General features: G+C 37.4%; 2 protein-coding genes across 2 annotated transcripts in view; one reads left to right on the forward strand and one right to left on the reverse strand.

Annotated features, from left to right (window-relative positions):
- LOC149835387 (xylulose kinase 2-like) overlaps window positions 1–11,776 on the forward strand; it is a 30,684-nt gene extending 18,908 nt beyond the window's left edge. The window contains exons 2-7 of the mRNA XM_090009576.1: window positions 9,145–9,200; window positions 9,305–9,425; window positions 10,014–10,067; window positions 10,202–10,296; window positions 10,417–10,591; window positions 11,544–11,776. Of these exons, the coding sequence (XP_089865702.1) occupies window positions 9,145–9,200; window positions 9,305–9,425; window positions 10,014–10,067; window positions 10,202–10,296; window positions 10,417–10,591; window positions 11,544–11,776 (734 nt within the window). The remainder of the gene's footprint in view (window positions 1–9,144; window positions 9,201–9,304; window positions 9,426–10,013; window positions 10,068–10,201; window positions 10,297–10,416; window positions 10,592–11,543) is intronic.
- A 2,002-nt stretch (window positions 11,777–13,778) lies between these two features.
- LOC149835388 (tubulin alpha-1 chain) lies at window positions 13,779–16,989 on the reverse strand. Its single transcript, XM_090008462.1, has 3 exons — window positions 16,779–16,989; window positions 15,053–15,287; window positions 13,779–14,966 (listed from the first exon to the last, which is right to left on the reverse strand). Exons 1-3 carry the CDS (start codon window positions 16,869–16,871, stop codon window positions 13,939–13,941), a joined length of 1,356 nt encoding a protein of 451 aa, XP_089864588.1. The 5' UTR covers window positions 16,872–16,989; the 3' UTR covers window positions 13,779–13,938.
- Between the last annotated feature and the right edge of the window lie 2,480 nt (window positions 16,990–19,469).

Genomic DNA, 19,469 nt, shown 5'->3' on the forward strand with positions numbered 1-19,469 from the left:
GGGCAGAAAATCCGTATGACTTTTCCATTTTGCATTACTTTCTCAAAATCTTTCTCGCTTCCAAACATGCCCTAAGACAGCGAAATTGGAGAGTTTTGATGTGGGATAACCACACATAACGGTGGAACATGAATCGTAGTGCATAAGGCAGTGCTTAAAAAAAATCTGAGAGAGAGAGAGAAGCAAGGTTCTCTTTTAGCAACTAAAAGGGGAGTGGTAGAGAAATAGAGTTCACTAATTAAAGTAAATGTGAGATTTGCTTTATTTTTATGTGGTCACTGAGAGACGATTCTAGAGAGAGAGAGAGAGATACATTATTATGTGGTAATTATTTAAGGTAAATATGACTTTCCTTTTATTTTTATATGTGGCCGTTGAGAGAGAGAGAGAGAGGGTCGGACTTAGGAGGCGTTTCTTGCCGGCCATTGTGAGAGTGTTTATATTTGGTGAATTTTATAATAACGTCATGTAAGTAAATAACACAATCAAGCAAGTTAGTATTTTGACATTATAAGACTATAGATGACATGAATGTCATTAAAGAATTTGTAACGAAGAATCAAATTTTTTTGCCTCCACTACCGCTACTTCCGCTTTTAAAAGGAAAAAAATAAAGATAACATAATATAATGTAATATATATAACAATTTTTAATTATAATTACAAACATGATATTATGTTGTATTATATTATTCTTATTATAGACTATATATTTGGATTCAGATATTTGTCAGATTTGGATTTAGTTTTGATTCGGACGTGGATTTGGATGTAATACTATCACTGAATCCGAATTCGATTATTAATCAGAAATTGTTTCTTCTACCGAATCTGACTAATTGAATCTGATTCGGTTGGATATCTGCCTGAATCTGAAAACATTCATATCCCTACTTCAAACTAGTTTAAGTTCAATCTGATTAGCAACTATTTCATGCTTGAGTTGAACCTAACCCGAACTATTATGAACCTGTACCCGATTTAGGCTTGATGAGTGGATCCCAACCAAAACCACTATACTGGTCCACCCCGAGATTCAATAGATTGATCCCAACCGGACCCACTAAAAGCCTGACCTGATACCTCACATACACCAGGACCCGATGACTTATAATGGGCCAGGAACAAAATCCGATCCGATCCACTCAAAGAGAACTTTTTTTTTTCACAAGATAGACGTTGAAGTAGGCAGTTGCTGTTTCTGTTTTTAATCAACGTACGTACGATGATTATGCATTTATTTGCTTCTTGATGTTTATCTTCATCCACTTGGGCTCCATTAAAGAAGGGAGAGGAGAAGAAAAAGGAAAAAGAAGGAGAAGAAAAATTGCTCCAGATTGGTGATTGTGAGAGATGGAGTCGTCTTTTTCATTGCCGAAGGACGGTCTTTTTCTGGGGTTCGATAGTTCCACTCAGTAAGTGTTCTTCCATTCTTTTCTTGGTTGTTTTCCTTTTGCTATGATAAGCTCCGAAAACGTGGAATTTCAATCATTGGAGGAATTCATGGGCATTTTGTCATTTTGGTTTTTGGTTCTGTCGTCTTTGTTCTCGCTCCCTCGTTCCTAAGTACGGCATTTCTGAAAATTTAGTCGATGCCCACAACGTGCTTGATGGAATTAAGAGCCCACACGTTTTTTTCTTATTGCTTTGCTTGATGGGTATGCTAAAATGTGGGTTTTTTTTTTTTCTGGTGGATGTGAATTGTTTCATCAAATCCCTCAAGGAGATGAAGATATAATGGCGGGGATCGGTTTAGAGAGGCACTGATTGTTTTTGGATAGATGGTCATTGCATTGATAGATATGTATGTAAAGTACATGCTGCGTGGACTTGATTGAGGCACTTTCGTCGCATGTATTGGAAAAATGGCATCGCATTTTGTCGAGGTGCTTGGGAATTTTGTTGGATGGAGTTTCATTGCTTGATATATTATATCTCTTGTGTGCATGTAGCCATTGCTGGGTTGGTGGAATTAGGGAAAAGAGTTTTTAGGTCAGATAACTATACATGGGTAGTCCATCTATAACTATTGAATATCTACTATCACATATACATGTGTTTCTTCCATAATGTAAACAATCACCATCTTATTTCTATTGGTGCCTCTTCTTCCCGGTCGGAATAGGTAGGTCAATTCCTTCCCTTAGAACCGTACTTGCGAGTTTCCTGCCTCATACGGCTCAACAGTCAACTCTTTTTTTAGCATTACATCTTAATCTACCGTATCTAGCTGAATGAGATTTATCGGAGATCCATCCTATTTTTTCTAACGGGAGTGAGGTTGACCTATATATTTCTGTAGTGCGGAAAGATTAAAGACATGAGAGGTGTTTGACTGTATACCTACTAATTGACTATAGCGAGCGCAGTGAGTAGTACGAGTGACTCATTGCTGGTCATATGTATAGAACTAACTTTGGGATTGAGAACAATATAAAAGATCTTCTAGAGGCGCATATTCCTCTGTGTGTGTGTGTGGGGGGGGGGGGGTCGATTGGGACGTGGGCATAAAGGTCTTATGTCTTTTAGAAATTTTAAAAAGAAAAAACTTTTCTTTTTGACTTTTCAATTTTTTTTTTGAGTGTTTTATGAATGGGTTAAAAAAGGAAAGGGTTTTTTCTAACGACAAAGTGAGAGAGAGCGGGGAAGGAATGCCATCGAGAGATCTGCCCTTAACCTACATGTCCAATCGAACTATGAGGTAGAGGTCTTTTTATTTTTGTTTGGGCCATGGCGTCCTGTGCTTCTAAGATCATAGAAGCAATGCTGTAGAAAAAGATGATTTGCTGCAATGTAGCTCCATAGGAGCCATAAATAGAAAGACGTGACATATTTGCAGAAATATAGATTTTAGGTGCAAGCGGGTCATGTCTTCCTAGGTCTATTTTGAATGTACAATGCGATTTTGGTAGTAATGTTCCATTTCAGCTGGAAAATGCAGCCAGATGTTAGGGAGCAAAGCGATTGATTTTAAGTCTTTAAGTTTGGTGGCCTAATCCAATAGAGGATTGGACGTCACCACTCCTCTATTGCTAACAATATTATACCTGTTGAATAACTGGCTGAGCACTGAAATCCTATCGCGAGTATGGTCTGTCTACAAAGTATCTTCAGCCCCCTCCACAACCCCTAATTGAATTCCCCCACGGCGAATCCTAGCGAGATCTAATTCACGTACTGATGTGTACCATGCACCTGAATATACATACGGTAATGTTCTTTTCTTACCCAAAACAAGTCATTTATGGATCTTATCTAGAGGTCCTATAAAACAAGCTCGTATTTTATCTTTGTTACCTTTTCTTAATAATGAGAAACAATTTGAGAGAGTCGAGTCGATCTTGTTTCTTACGATTACGCCGAACAACCCACTGGAGCAATTTGCCATTCCCTCATTTTAGAAATATATCTATGAGAATCTTATTATTCATATTCCTCCCTTATGTTTCTAAAAAAAAATTCTTTTCAAGGATTCGTTGAACATGTGAAATGGATGCATAAGGATGTTCTGTTTAGCCTGGAATACAATCATGAAGTTGAAAGTACCAGATATTCCTAGAGGCATACCATCTGAGAAGCTTCCTTGACCAATAGGGTAGATCAAGAAAACAATAGTAGCAGTTGCAACAAGAGTTGAATACACAACAGCATTCCAAGGGTGCATTGTACATTTTGTATCTATATGCATTAAGATCCTGATTCATGGATCTCTCGGTTTAAGAAATAAGAGGATCAAACCATTTCTTCTGACTCTTTTTTCGCATTCGATAAATGTTGGTTGATCATATATTTCATTATAGTTATATGATTCAAAGTATCATTTCTTGTTTGATCCCTTTAAATTCCATATTCAAAGTTGCGATCGGAAAATAAATAGGAACAGAGTTCCAATAAAAAGAACCCAAGGACCATGTTCTTCTCCAATTTGAGTTTTGCTCATATCTTAAATGAATTCAAGAACATATTCAAAGAAATTATGACCGTCAATCAGAATAATTTGTGGATTCTGAACAGCTATAACGACTGAACCTAATAAGATAGCAATTACGACCCAAGAAGTTATAAGTACTTGGGCATGCACTTGGAAACCCCCTAATCTAATCATATATTTCTGGTTCAGAAGAGTGATTGGGTTGCAAAAATAAAGGATTTCTAATACACAATCTCTCTTTGGGATAGAGATAGAGGGAGAGGAAAGAAACCTAACTTATTAGGTACTATACGGAGTATTTGAAATACAAGAAAGAAGTATCATTCGGGTAATATTTCCAAAGTTATCGCAAATGGATATGTCAGTTCACCAATCATTGACGATACTAGAACCGCTAGACCTATAGTCTGTTCAGGGTTCCAAACTCAATGGTGGCAACTAAACATGAGGGTTGCGCTCGTTGCTGGACTTAACCCAATACCTTACGGCATGAGCTGACAATAGCCATGCACCATCTATGTCTGCGTTCCCGAAGGCACCCCTCTCTTTCAAGAGGATTCACGACATGTCAAGCCCTGGTAAGGGTCTTTGCTTTGCATCAAATTAAACCACATGTTCCACCGCTTGTGCAGGCCCCTGTCAATTCCTTTGAGTTTCATTCTTGTGAACGTACTTTCCAAGCGGGATACCTAACGTGTTAGCTACAACACTACGTGGGTTGATATGCGTGGCACTACTGGGACTACTGGGGTATCTAATCCCATTCACTCTCCTAGCTTTCGTCTCTCAGTGTCAGTGTCGGCCCAACAAAGTGCTTTCACCGTTGGTGTTCTTTTCGATCTTTACGCATTTCACCGCTCCACTGGAAATTCCCTTTGCCCTTATCGTACTCCAGCTTGGTAGTTTTCACTGCCTGTCCAGGGTTGAGCCCTGGGATTTGACAGCGGACTTGAAAAGCCACTCTTTCACAATAGTAAAATTAATTAGTTCTACTACTTAATCAATACTAAAATCTAACTTGATTTCTCATTATAATTATGAAAGTTATTAACTTAATTAAAGAGAGACCTATGAATTAGAGCAATTACAATTAAGTTATTAACATTGGATTATTTTGGATTCATCAAAATATGAATGGATGGGTGGAGCAAAGAGATAGAATGGGAGTGCTATTTGAATCTACATTCTACATATATAATATGTGATTTATATACGAATCATCTCAGAAAGGGCAATGTGATAAGGCATCAATACTATAATAAATAAATATAATTCAATTCATCCATAATTTAGATGGATTTCACAGTAAAAACATAAAGAGCGTTGAGTCGATAGAGACAGAGGAGATTGACTCAAGGACGGATTGAATTAGAAGCTCCATTCCAGAATTCAGACCTCGACATTAATAGAGGAGAAGCTATGGGAACAACTTGGCGGATTTGTTACAGAATCAATTCGGATTGGCTTTGGTTCGCTTGGAAAATGTGGTTCGAGGAACTATACGTGGAGCAATTCGACATAAATTGATACTGACTTTTCATAATTTGATAACTTCAAAATGCTCGTTTCAAGTTCGAAGTACCATTTGGACAAACAAGAATCCCCTTCCTTACATGATTTCTTCTTCATATAGATAGATATAGGATCTATGGAACAATTAACTTCTTGAATGATGAATAAAAAAGTAACTTCTTGAATGATGAATAAAAAATAGTTGGAATTTTCCAAAAGAGGGATAACCCCAAGGAGTTGTGGGTTTTTTTCTACCAATCAGTGCTCTCCCTTCATCACTTCCATGGGGATGGTCTACAGGGTTCATAACTACTCCTCTTACTACAAAACACTTACCTAGCCAACATTTAGATCCGGCTCTGCCCAAACTTTTCTGGTTCACTCCAATATTACCCACTTGTTCGACTGTTGTTGAGCAGTTTTTGGATATCAAACGAACCTCTCGAGATGGTAATCTTAATGTGGCCGATTTACCCTAATTGTCCACCCTTTCCAAGTGTTATTTCTATGTTATGTATAGTCGTGCCTAAGGGCATATCGGTTGAAGTAGATTCTTATCCATTGACAGGGCAAAAAACTCAATTTAGTTTAGGTCTTTTTCCGTTTAGTTAAGTCTTTTTGGAGCTACCTTGGCTCTTGCTCAAAGAGATATTAAAAGAAGTTTAGCTTATTCCACGATGTCTCAATCAGGATACATTATGTTAGCTTCGGGTATAGGTTCTTATCGAGCCATTTTATTCCATTTGATCACTCATGCTTATTCTAAAGCATTATTGTGTTTAGGATCTAGATCAATCATTCATTCCATGGAACCCATTGTTGGGTATTCTCCAGCTAAGAGCCAGAATATGGATCTTATGGGTGGTTTAACCAAATATATGCCAATTATGAAAACAACTTCTTTTAGGTACACTTTAGATACCTGTGACTCAATTGGTGAAATAGTATCTCTCTCCAAAAAAACATTTTTTTACCGACACACAAAGAAAATATCTTGTTGTGGATGAACGAGACATGGAGGAATTGTCCATATGTAATATCATAATTATTGATACGGGTCTTTTCTGCATGAAAAGGGAATCTTTTGTTAGAATAGAAGTAGAAGTGATGTGGATTATTCAAGAATCAAAGTAGATTGCGATGGTCCAGGACGAGGTGGTACTTGTGATATTTTGGCTTGGGACACATTTTATTTGGCAGTTTTTTGGATGTTAAATACCATTGGATGGGTTACCTTCTATTGGCATTGGAAGCATATCATATTATGGCAGGGTAATGTTTTGCAATTTAATGAATCTTCCACTTATTTGATGGGATGGTTAAGAGATTATATATGGTTATAATTAACGGATATAATCCTTTTGGTATGAATAGTTTATCTGTTTGTGCATGGATGTTCTTATTTGGAAATCTTGTTTGGGCTATTAGCTCAATGTTAGAGCACACCCCTGATAATTGCATCGTTGTACCTGGGCTGTGAGGGCTCTCAACCGCATGGATAGTTCAATGTGCTCATCAACACCTGACTTAGAGATGTGGATCATCCAAGGCACATTAGCATGGCATATTCCTGTTTGAATCGGAGTTTGAAACCAAACTTTGAATCCTGATGATACTAAATCAGACTATAATATCATGAATAACAATATCTGATCTATCAAATCAATTCATTATCGTGAATTGACGGTGATAAGCCGGAGGAAGGTGAGGATGACATCAAGTCATTATGCCCCTTATGTCCTGGGCGACACACGTGATACAATGGCGTCTGTGAATCTATTCCAACTCTCAATGAATTCCTAGGATTTCAGGCAAGATAGGGGTTGTAGTTCTTTCTAGTTCTAGAGGTATAATGATAAATTGAGAAGTTCCTCAAAAAATCTGATTCGTGATGATTCTTCCCCCAACTAATGAAGAGATCTTGGTGGAATTGCCACACATGAAATTGAGCATAATTTTTGCAAAGAAATATCCCACTTGTTTCTCGAGTTGGGTTCTTCTCCTACTAGTATCGAATAGAACATGTTGAACTAGATTTTCTTCATGTAAAATCTGCTTGATTTAGATCAGCAAAATCGTATGGATTTTATGAAACCATGTGCTATGGTTCGGATCCGTAATCCTTCGATAGGAGCAGTTGACAATGGAATCTGATTTTTCCCATTATCCCATTATGCTCGGCTCTGGGTTGTTCAGGAATAGTAGAATTGAGTTTCTTGACTCATTGACTTAGGATTAGTCAGTTCTATTTCTCGATGGGGGCAGGGAAGTGATATAACTCAGCGGTAGAATGTCATATTCAGGAACCAAAGATTGGTTAATTTGGAAATTTGTTTGAATTATTCAGTTCATTATATCTTGAATTTTTATGAACCTCTTTTCATTTTCAGGAATTCATGGAATAATGAATATGGATCGGAGAAGAAAAACATATGATTGTACCAGACGCAAGAAAAGACCTCATTGTCAATATGGGTCCTCACCACCCATCAATGCATGGTGTTCTTCGAATTCATTAGTATGGGACATTTTCTTTTTCAAGCAGAATCCCCTAGCATATAAAAGAATGAAAAGGTGCTTTCGTTGTTGTAGAATAAGAAGCTTTCGTATCTTAATGCATGTATTTGATTTATTTAGAGCTATTAGAGCCTTGAGAAGAGAGGAGCCATGGTGTGCCCCCCTGAACCGTCCAGATCCCATGAGTGAACAAAATGTTGGATTTACATTGGATCTCACCTTAATCTCTCCATCTATCCTCCTGAAAAGTTTGGTTTCAAACTTCAGTTAATGTGCCTTGGATGATCCACATCTTCGGGTCAGGCGCTGATGAGCACATTGAACCCACCCTCGAGTATATGCTTCAACAAGAATCACACAGGGTAGATTGATATGATAGAAACTTCTTGGTATTTATCTTAATATAGGGAATCTATCCTGGTCTTTATTACTATGAATTGCCTTCTTATCTTTTATTTTGATAAATTTCTAAATGTTTTATCTAGTTCCAAAATCAAGAAAAATTGCTAGTTTTTTTATCTTTGTTTATAAACTTATTTAGTTCCTAAGCAATAGTTTAATTACTTACTCATCATCTAAGTGGGCTATTTTTACATCTCTCTCTTTCATCGACTATGTCACATGGATGCGGATGCGGGGGACAAGACACGATACGGATTCGCTTGGTACGATTCGATAATTTTCAATGATTAGGACACAGGAACATAGCTGTACAGACACATAGATGTATGTGTGTGTGCATGTATGTGTAAGACAATTTTTAAATCGCTTTAATTAGGAAAATCAAATAATGAAAGTAAATTGAAATTGAAATTGAAATGTAATGTAATTGATGATAAATTTTAAAAGAAAAAGAATTCAAGTGAATATGAAATGAGTAAATAAGATCATAAAAGATAGTAGACAAAGTTAATGACACAATGCTGACGGTGTGAAACTGGCTTGACTGTGCCCATGAAGTGTCATGTTGTGTCCATGAAGTGTCCAGGTGTCGTATCGTGTCGATGCGGGATACACATGCTAAGTGAAGTGTTTGTGTGACATAGAACTCATCGATGATTGTTCAGGCATACATTGTTTCCATTGTTTTTTTGTTCATCAGTACCCCTTAAATGGGGCATACCTTGTTTGCCTTGTTTTTTTGTTCATCAGTGTCCCTTAAATGATCATATGGACAAATCTAGGTTTGACTCTAAACAATCCTGGTGATCTTGCCATCAGTCTTGGCACAAGTGATACCGTGAGTCGAGCACCCGTTTTGTTGTTCTTGTGATATTTTGTCTCTATTGAAATGTGCAAAGCCTTCAGTTTGCATCTCAATATCTTATCAAATTCATCTTTCAGGTGTTTGGAATTACAAGTAGCCCACATCCCCATCTAGAAGGGCATGTCTTGGCTAATCCTGTTGATCCACATTGCTACATGGTAATGTTATGTTACAAAAATGGATCTCTCACAAGGGAAGGTATTACTTTTCTAGGTTTTCAATTCATAAAAATTAAGTTGTTGAAATAAATTATTTACCCCACAGGATTAGTAACTATTGTAATTGCAAGCTGCAGATGTGCGTAACCGTTGTGCAAATCATTCATGGGAGGTTTTCAATAAGTTTTTAGAACAGACACCACCACTAAATGGTATTTGATTAATTGTTCTGAATGGCATTCTTGGTTGTCTTCTTGTTATGTAATTTCAGTCACCTACTATTTATTTTCCCATGTTAATTTATGTGTGTGTGTTTGTGTGCACGCTTGTGCAAACTTGCATGTGCCTGTCAAATTGTTCATGTATGTGTTAGACCTTCATTTCTATATGTTCTGCGGCATGTCATAATGTTAAATGGTTATTATTTCATTTCTTGGTTTATTGATTGTGTTTATTGTTCGTGGAAGATTGTTCTGAATTATACTTTTTTTAAATCAAGCTCTTAAGGGACGTTTATTTGCCTTCTATTTCATGAATCTTTGTTATATGCCTTTGGTTATAATCTTTATGAATTATGTATTTTTCATTTCATGAAATTCTTCATTCTCAAATTTTGCTATGGCACTAGGTGGAAAATTTGGGTTCTACTTCAAGGAGCATGAAATCTTACCCCTTCTCCCAGGTGAGCACTTCTTGGATATTGTATGAGTTCTAGTAAATTTTCTTGAGTTCTAATATTCTTTGGGAAATAAGTTTTTGGTAAGGCCATGTTTCTGATATTATTCTAAAGCACCTCGAGTTTCTATTTTTGTACAGTTGGTAGTCATCGCTACGTTATCGACAACTTTGAAAGCGACTCTTTTGAAGAGTTAAAGGAGCGGGAAGTTCAGGAGTTTGATTCTCCTTCTGAGGTTTGTAAGCTTGTTTTCATGTGTCATACATGAGGATTATCTAGTGAAGTTTTTATCTATGGATTGATTTGTAGTCTATGATAAGTTTCTGTGTATATTGATCTTCCATTTCCATTGAAGGTCAGAGCCATAATTGAAGGCCAGTTTCTCTCAATGAGGGCCCATGGTGAGCGGTTTGGAATGCCGGCACCACCTAAGAGGATAATAGCACCTGGAGGTGCATCTGCAAATGAATGCATTTGTAATTCAATTGCCTCAATTTTTGGTTGTGATGTTTATACCGTTCAAAGGCCAGGTATGTAATTTCGTGATCATCTCCTTTTTTGTACTTATGATGAACCTTTCTTGTTTTCTCTCAGCCTCTTTATAATTTGGATAATTTCCTGACTGCTTTAAAATTTAGGGCGCCTAACTTTCTGTTCACTTGTTACTAATGGCTAATCTTAATAATCATATTAGCTCTCCTCTCCATTGACAATTAATAAGGAGCCAAATTCCTTGGTTTATTGTGATTAATCGAAAAAATGGTCAAAATTGGCTGGCCAATTCCTTGACTAATCATTCAAAAATAGTGATTATTACGTCATTATTTGTTTTCTGTGTGAATTTTTTTATGTACAATTTGTTAACTTTTAAAAGCCAGTTGTCTAAAAAGCAAAGGCTTTTTTATTCATATTCAACATTGAAAATTCAAAAATGCTCAATTACAAGCAACAAACCAATTTATGGAACCTATTATGAAGAGAATACTCAAATTAGTGAAATTGAAAGTGAAATTATATGCTCTACCTGATTATAAAGAATATGATTAGTGTTTACTTATGAAACTAATTAAACGAATTACCCTATAGGAGGTAACAGATACATATTATACTTTGATTATCTCATATAATAATCATAATATTGTGATTTTTATATCTATCATTTTTATGCTCTTGTTCCAGATCAATATCTGTTCATGTAATACAATAGACCCATACCTGGCCTGTTCTCTGTATGAGCAATAAGGCTGTTCTTCCTATTCTCTCCATGTTTTTTGCATTTCAAAATATAAATGATAAGTGCAATTTGTAAAAAAAGAAAAATCAAGCAAAACTGGTTGTGAGTTAACTGGAACATGAGTACATGTCAGGCCATGTTTTCTTTTTTTCCCAAATCACAGATGTGCAAGTATGTATTTTTTGCTTCTGTTTTCTTTCTTACTCGTCCAAATTTCATGTATGCTGAATGTCATTTTGGTTTTGTAGATTCTGCTTCATTAGGGGCAGCTTTGAGAGCAGCTCATGGATGGCTATGTGAGAAGCAACAGTCTTTTGTGCCCTTCTCATTCTTGTACAAGGATAAGTTAGATAAAACATCTCTCAGATGTAAACTTTCTGCTGCTGCTGGTGATGAGAGACTTTTCTCAAAATATGGCCTATTGATGAAGAAGAGAATGCAAGTTGAGGATGAGCTTGTGCAGAAGCATGGCCGATCGTAGATAGAAGCACAACTACTGAATATATAAAAGGACTTGAAAATAAATGTGCTTAGCATTGTTGTAGGGTGTTTCTAATTGTTTTACAGGTATTCCTTTGCAACAATTTATCAGTAACCTGTCCATAGCGCAGCTCAATTATTTATTAGATTATTAAACATCTTTCTGTCACAACGGGCTGGTTATTGTGGAATGGAACTGCTCAAATATAATGTGGCCTTTTGCTGAACTTGAGTTTTAACTAATAACAGTTAAAACAAAGGTTGATTTATTGGCCCGCTACAAGAATCAGTGAGATGCATCCTTAAATTCCAGAGCTATTAGTTTTATTTTTGAAGACCTCAGCGCTCTGTTTGGAAACATGGCAGTCGAGGCTAGCTATGCAATCCCCATAGTTCATGGATTTGGCAAATCCAGATGCTCGTTTGTTACGGCAGAGAAACTGATGTGGTAACTAGTTTCATCATTCACTATACTCTCTGACTACCTCCGACAGACAGGCAGTTCTTAAACAGAGCATAAAGGACTCCTTAATGGAGAGGACTTCTTGTTTGTTTTGGACTTTTAAGTTTTTTTGGATCCAGATCCAGACCTGATGATTGGATCTGTGTATGTTATTCTAACAAAGAGATAGCATGGTCATTTTGTGTGGCCATTTAACCATGATTAATATTTGATCAATCAATAGTCCCAAGGGGTTTTGCGTAGTGAGATAGGGCTTAATTGCTATACATGATCTAGGTTCAATTCCCATGGGCACCACCCCCCTTGTGCAAGGGGTGCACCACGGTTTACGCCATAGGAGAAGCGACCGTAGCGTAGCCCAGCACGACCAAGCCTCTTATTCTCCGTTCTCTCATAAAAAAAAAATTAAAACGCAAAAGGATCAATCTGTAGTAATGACAAAAAAAAAACAAAGATGATTTTACAAGGAAAGACTGTTTCTGCAATATATAGCCTGTAAAATAAATTTGAAAAAAATCCCAAAGAAATTTTGCAAAAGTTGGAAATGGTGGTACTGCAATATAGCCTGTAAAACAAAGACTAATTTGATATGTCACACAAGACCCCAGCCCACGTTTGTTTCATGAAGTAACATGGGAAAGTCCAACAGAGCTCCCACCATCTGATAAGAGATATTTGTGCAAATGGCCATGTAGGAATAACTGCCAGTTGAACAAAAGCTGTTTGTAAAACAGAAGTGCCCTGAATATCCCAGCTGTATTATGAGAAAAAGAAAAACAATGGAAAAGTGCTGAGCTGGAACCCTGATTTAATCTTTTTCTTGCCATGAATGAAATAAATAAACATCAAAACATCGCAATAAAAAAAGTACTATGCTGACGAGTGAGACCTACCGTTTTTTATATATGAATCCATTCGTACCGGAAAAAAGTTGACAGATTTTAAAAATCCATAGAGGCAGCAGCAAGATTTTAAAAAAATCCATCACCGAGGGCCTGAGAGTTTTACATAACGAAAGAAAATCACGCTAATATGCATTTAGTCTTCTCTAATAAAAACAATTCAGCCATTTAAAGAGTGGAAAGGTTTTGTTCGCACAATTGGCGTGATTGAGAGACTAATCAACAATTGTAAGAACCCAAGGACTCGAGCTCTTGGTGACAAGTGGGCAGTTAAAGGCAGCAAGACTAACTCTAGATCTTGGTGACAGGTGGGGGGATGAACAATCACAACTTGCATTTCTCCTTAGAACACAGGTTAACGTATCGCTTACGATGTTTATATATCACGTTTAAAACTCCACCACAGAGGAAGTTTCGATTTGATGGCCAAGAAACTTGCCTTATGATATAAAGCAGTGCCAATAAGCAACGTATTAATTTGAGAATGTATCAAAAGGGCCCTAAGAGGCTTTCTTGACGTACAGATTATGCAATAGATTTAAGGTTTTATACGAAAATAAAAAGATGCAATTATAAAATCAATTCATCCACTGCCCAAGCATGATATCATATGAAACGTAGACAGCTATCGACACATAAAGAAAACTTACCCAGTTCACTTGCCATATTAAGAATTTCAACAGCGTTCAGAAAACAAGTAAAAAACAGAGACGGAGGATCAAACACATAGAGGGAACAGACCAAGCAAACAAACCAAATTGCAACCGAAACATCAGCAGTAAGATCATAGAACACAGATCAGTATTCGTCTCCTTCATCACCTTCTTCACCTTCTGCAGACTCAGCTCCAACTTCTTCATAATCCTTCTCCAGTGCAGCCAGATCTTCACGAGCCTCAGAGAACTCACCCTCTTCCATACCCTCACCAACATACCAGTGAACAAAGGCACGCTTAGCATACATAAGATCAAACTTGTGGTCAATGCGGGAAAACACCTCTGCAACACTAGTAGAGTTGGAGATCATACAGACAGCCCTCTGAACCTTGGCAAGATCACCACCAGGAACAACCGTTGGTGGCTGGTAGTTAATGCCACATTTGAACCCAGTGGGGCACCAATCGACAAACTGGATGGTCCTCTTAGTCTTGATTGTAGCCACAGCTGCATTCACATCTTTGGGGACGACGTCTCCCCTGTACATGAGGCAGCAAGCCATGTATTTCCCATGACGAGGGTCACACTTTGCCATCATGGAGGATGGCTCGAAAGCACTGTTAGTGATCTCTGCGACTGAGAGCTGCTCATGGTAAGCCTTCTCTGCAGAGATCACAGGAGCATAAGAGGAAAGCATGAAGTGGATCCTAGGATAAGGAACCAAGTTGGTCTGGAATTCTGTGACATCAACATTGAGTGCACCATCAAATCGGAGAGAGGCTGTCAACGAAGAGATGACCTGAGAGACAAGACGGTTCAGGTTGGTGTAGGTGGGTCGCTCAATGTCAAGAGAGCGCCTGCAAATGTCATAGATGGCTTCATTATCGAGCAGGACAGCCACATCGGTGTGTTCAAGGAGAGAATGGGTGGAGAGGACACTGTTGTAAGGCTCAACAACAGATGTGGAGACCTGTGGGGAAGGGTAAACAGTGAAACCAAGTTTGGATTTCTTTCCGTAGTCTACAGAGAGACGTTCCAGGAGAAGTGATCCAAGGCCTGAGCCCGTACCACCACCAACAGCATTGAAGACAAGGAAACCTTGGAGACCAGTACAATTGTCAGCAAGCTTCCGGATGCGATCCAAGCAAAGGTCCACAATCTCCTTCCCAACTAAAAGGATCAACATATCAATGAGCAGTTAGAACACATAAAAACTTCATAAAGAACAGAATGACACGGAAACAATATATACGCACTGGTATAATGACCACGCGCAAAGTTGTTGGCAGCATCTTCCTTGCCGCTGATGAGTTGCTCTGGGTGGAATAGCTGACGGTATGTTCCAGTCCTTACTTCATCAATAACAGTAGGCTCCAAGTCAACAAAAACTGCGCGTGGAACATGTTTCCCAGCACCAGTCTCGCTGAAGAAGGTGTTGAATGCATCATCCCCACCACCAACCGTCTTATCACCAGGCATTTGTCCATCAGGCTGTCCAGCAGGACACAGAAATTTATAATTGATGCGTAGAAGCAATGCTACATACGCCGAGGAAACAAGCGTTCATGCGTAGAACAAATGCGATAATGAAACAAGCGTTCATGCGTAGAAGCAATGCTACATACGCCGAGGAAACCAGATCAATCCCCTTCAACCAAGATACTTCAAGACCATAGGACAAAGAACAGAATCTAAAATTCAAAGATGTGTTCAAATCCATAGAACAAAGAACAAAATCAAAAGATGCATTCAAACAACAATCACTATATCCCATAGGAAAAAGAAAGTTTAAAATAACACTGATGTAGAAGACCCTCAACATTTAAGTGATTCAAATCATATATTAGGCATCTACACTATTCTCTAGGAATAAGTTAATAGTGTAAGGTAAAATAATAAACAACGATTTCTACACCCATACCCAACCCATGAAACACATAGCTGTGTCGAGTTAGAAAAACAGAATTTACATGAAAGAATGTTATAATGATCAAAACTCCCTACTTTCAGCGTGGACCCAACACTCAAAATTTTCCAAAAATAAATGCATGTTGTTAGAGACATAAGAAACTTTAAAAAAAAGTTAGGCAAATGATATAGGAAGATCAGAGTTGTCAATGAAAAAGGAGTTTCATAAAAGACAATATAATCGGCTTGCCGGATCAAGGAATATAAAAAACTCCCGCCCATATACATGGATCTGAACCTAGAAAGAGAAATCGACAAAATGACAACAAAAAATTACTTTTCATTACAGATCAATAGTATCATAAGGAATAATAGTGAGATTCAATTCCCGTGCAGGACTCATCTTAGAACGAGAAAGAAACACAAATTTAAAAAAATAATAGCATTTTGTTACTAGATGAACACAAGATCGATTCCGGCACATAGATCTAAAACAATTAAAATACAACATGACGAAGCAAATAAACCAAACAAATAACATAATCCGAAAATGAACATTATGTAGATCCATGCCTAGATCTCACGAAAGTTCCATGATGACATCCAACGCTAGATCTTACAGAAACAAACCCTAAGATGATAAAACTCTCATTGCGCACTAGATCCAACGAAAATCGATATTAAACGCTAGATCTCACAGAAACAAACTCTAAGATGATAAAAAATCTCATTCTGCACTAGATCCAACGAAAACCAACATTAGAGACAATAGATCCGACAGAAACAAACCCTAGGATGATAAAGCTATCATTCTGCACTAGATCTGACAAAAACCGACGTTAGCACGGCAAGATCGAAAGAGATATTCATCTCTATCTCACAAAATAAAGTTTCAATCATGATAAAACGAACAATCGATGCTGGATCTGAAGTTAAAAAGAAAAATACTAACAAGATAGAACACTCATTCTACACTAGATCCGACGAGAGTCGACACTAGTACCACAAGATCTTCAAAGGAGACGAAAACAATGAAAGAGACAAAACGGTACACAGAGAGACAGAGATGTTCACCTGAATGCCGTGCTCGAGACAGTAAAGCTCCCAGCACGCATTTCCGACCTGGATGCCGGCCTGACCGATGTGAATCGAGATGCACTCTCTCATCTTTGTCGAAGGGAGGGGAAAAGAAGGCAGAAAGCTTGAACAATAGGAAGGAAAATGTGGGGAAGAAGAAAGGCGTTTACGAAGACGCCTCCCGGTTAATCCCTCAAAGATGCTGTCGCTGCAAGGCCATTCATCGCTTCGCCTTTTATAGGCGGGCGGGAGGGAGGGGGAGGAGGGCTTGCCGTTGGCCGTTAACCGCGGTTAGTTAACCAGGGTTTCCCGTTTGGCTGCCAGCTGTTACCCAATTGCACTTCCTAACCAACCCTGGTAACCACACTTCGCGCTCTCTTTTCAAAATTTACCGTTTCGGCCCTTCGAAACAAGAATTTTGAATTTCGAGAGAGAGACCTTGTTTATAATGTCCAAAATACCCCTACTCCTCTTTTTTTCTTTTTTTGAAATGTTCGAATACGGGCCGGAATCGGAACAATAAAGTCGGGTTTAGTCGTCGGATTCGGGTTGGAATCCGATTACGGAACTTTTTCAGAAACGGGTCAGACCCGATTCTTTTTATCTATTTCACACGAAAACCAATATGCCTGATCTGTCGGGTCAGATCATACCTGGATCTGGAATCTTGTTACCATGTTGTTTTGAGTTGGGTCCAGAACTAGAACTGAACCCACTCATTAAGAATCGGATCGGTATCAGGTCAACCCTGACCCGACTCATATCCGACCCACTTTCAACCCCCAGTCCACTAGTCCAAGATGCAATTATTGCACATGGGCTTTTCTTCAGGCCATTATACTAACAAATATCAACAATATTTTAAAAATATCATATGAAACGCGATATTTTAGTTATCGTTTTAAAAGCGCAAATACTACAATGTTTTTAAAATATGACAATATTATCATTTATAGACGAATTCTTGGTATTTATGTTTGCATCGGCATAATATCGCTAAAGTAACTGCTCTGTTATTTTTTTTCCTGTTAAAAACCAAAAAAAAAAAAATTTAAAGTATCACACTGTTTCAAGACCAATAACTTACCTTTTGAAACATATGGTGGGTCCAGTAAACCCAACATAATAGCATGGTTTTGTCTTTGTCCGCCTTTGGCTTGGTGCGATAGTCACAAATATCGCCCAGTTTTTTTAAAATCTGGTGATATTATCGTGAGATTATCACAAAACGTCATAAATCCGAGAGTATTGCAAGATTTTAAAAATGTCGCTTACTTTTTATATCTCGCTATATTATTGCGATATTAAAGTGATAATCAATGTTGTATCGGTGTGTATCCGCGCATCTTATCAGCAGAATTTTGATACGATTCAGCTAATTTTTAAATAAATGCAAAAATAATACAAAAAAATTTATATTAATTTTAAATTATTTTAATGGTTTGAACACGTATTGATATTAAATAGTTTTTTATTATTTTTGAGCCGATACAAAATGATTCAGATGAGTATGTGTGTCCCTGATGCAGCCCAACGATTCACGGCCGACACCAATACTGGCAACATTGGTGATATTATCACGATTTTAAGTCTTTGGGAGGGCACCAACAATAATCATTTAAAGAAAAAGGTACTGATGACCTGGATAGACCCGGTGAACAGCACCTTCAATGGCAGGATATGTGATTATCTTTTGTCCTTTACAAGGTACAGCTTACATGTCATTTATATATATATATATATATATATATATATATATATATATATATATATATATATATATATATATATATATTAGTTCCCGTAGACTTAGCTGCACAAGCTCTGTTTGCACGATCTCTGTCCATGTCGGTGTAAAACTCCAAGGGCTTATCCCTGCACCTCGGGGAGTTGGGAAGCCCCTTGGGTTACTTGCATGCTATTTATCTCACAATTCATCCTAGACCCTTTTGAAAAACATATTTACATGTTTTTTTTTTACAGTTGATCTTTATGCTTTATTTAGTGGAAAACATGTATTAGTTTAAATATTTTTTATGTTTAGCTTTGTTTTTAGCTCAACAAAAAACATTTTAAATTGAAAAAAAAATATGATAAAGAATTCTTATTAAATTGATTAAATCTACAACATGATTTTTAGTGAAATAGTGATGACATATCTATTGGTTTGAATTAAGCAAAACACTCAAATACATTTTTAAAGGAGTTGTAATGATTCCTGGGGGATAAATAGTATATAAGCTACACATTATATATATATACTCCTTGAGGTTGAACCATAATTTTCTAATCTTAAGTGTTCCGTTTAAATGGATAAAATAGTCACTACCAAACTTACCATTTGGTCATTGTCGTTTCATTCTTAAAACCTCTCTCTCTCTTATAGTATCTGTTTTCTGGTGTTTGTCCACAATCAATGGCTTCTGGTTGTTGACATACAAAAGAAGGAAAACAAAAAAGAATTTAAAGGAAAAGGAGGGGAATGCAGGCACATGCAGCCTCTGGTTCCCAAAGAGAGAGGGAGAGTTGTTGTTCAGCATTTAGTTTTACTTAGAGAGAGAGCTATTTTTCAGCATTTAGTTTACTTAATCAGCTTTTAAGTTTTCAGGCTCATCATAGGTTTACATGCCCCTACTTTACCACAACTATCTGAGAATCACAATCTTTAGTTGTACATAGTTACCAATG

The sequence above is a fragment of the Nuphar pumila genome, chromosome 6, assembly GCF_984573655.1.
Source record: "Nuphar pumila chromosome 6, dmNupPumi1.hap1.1, whole genome shotgun sequence".
Lineage (NCBI taxonomy): Eukaryota > Viridiplantae > Streptophyta > Magnoliopsida > Nymphaeales > Nymphaeaceae > Nuphar > Nuphar pumila.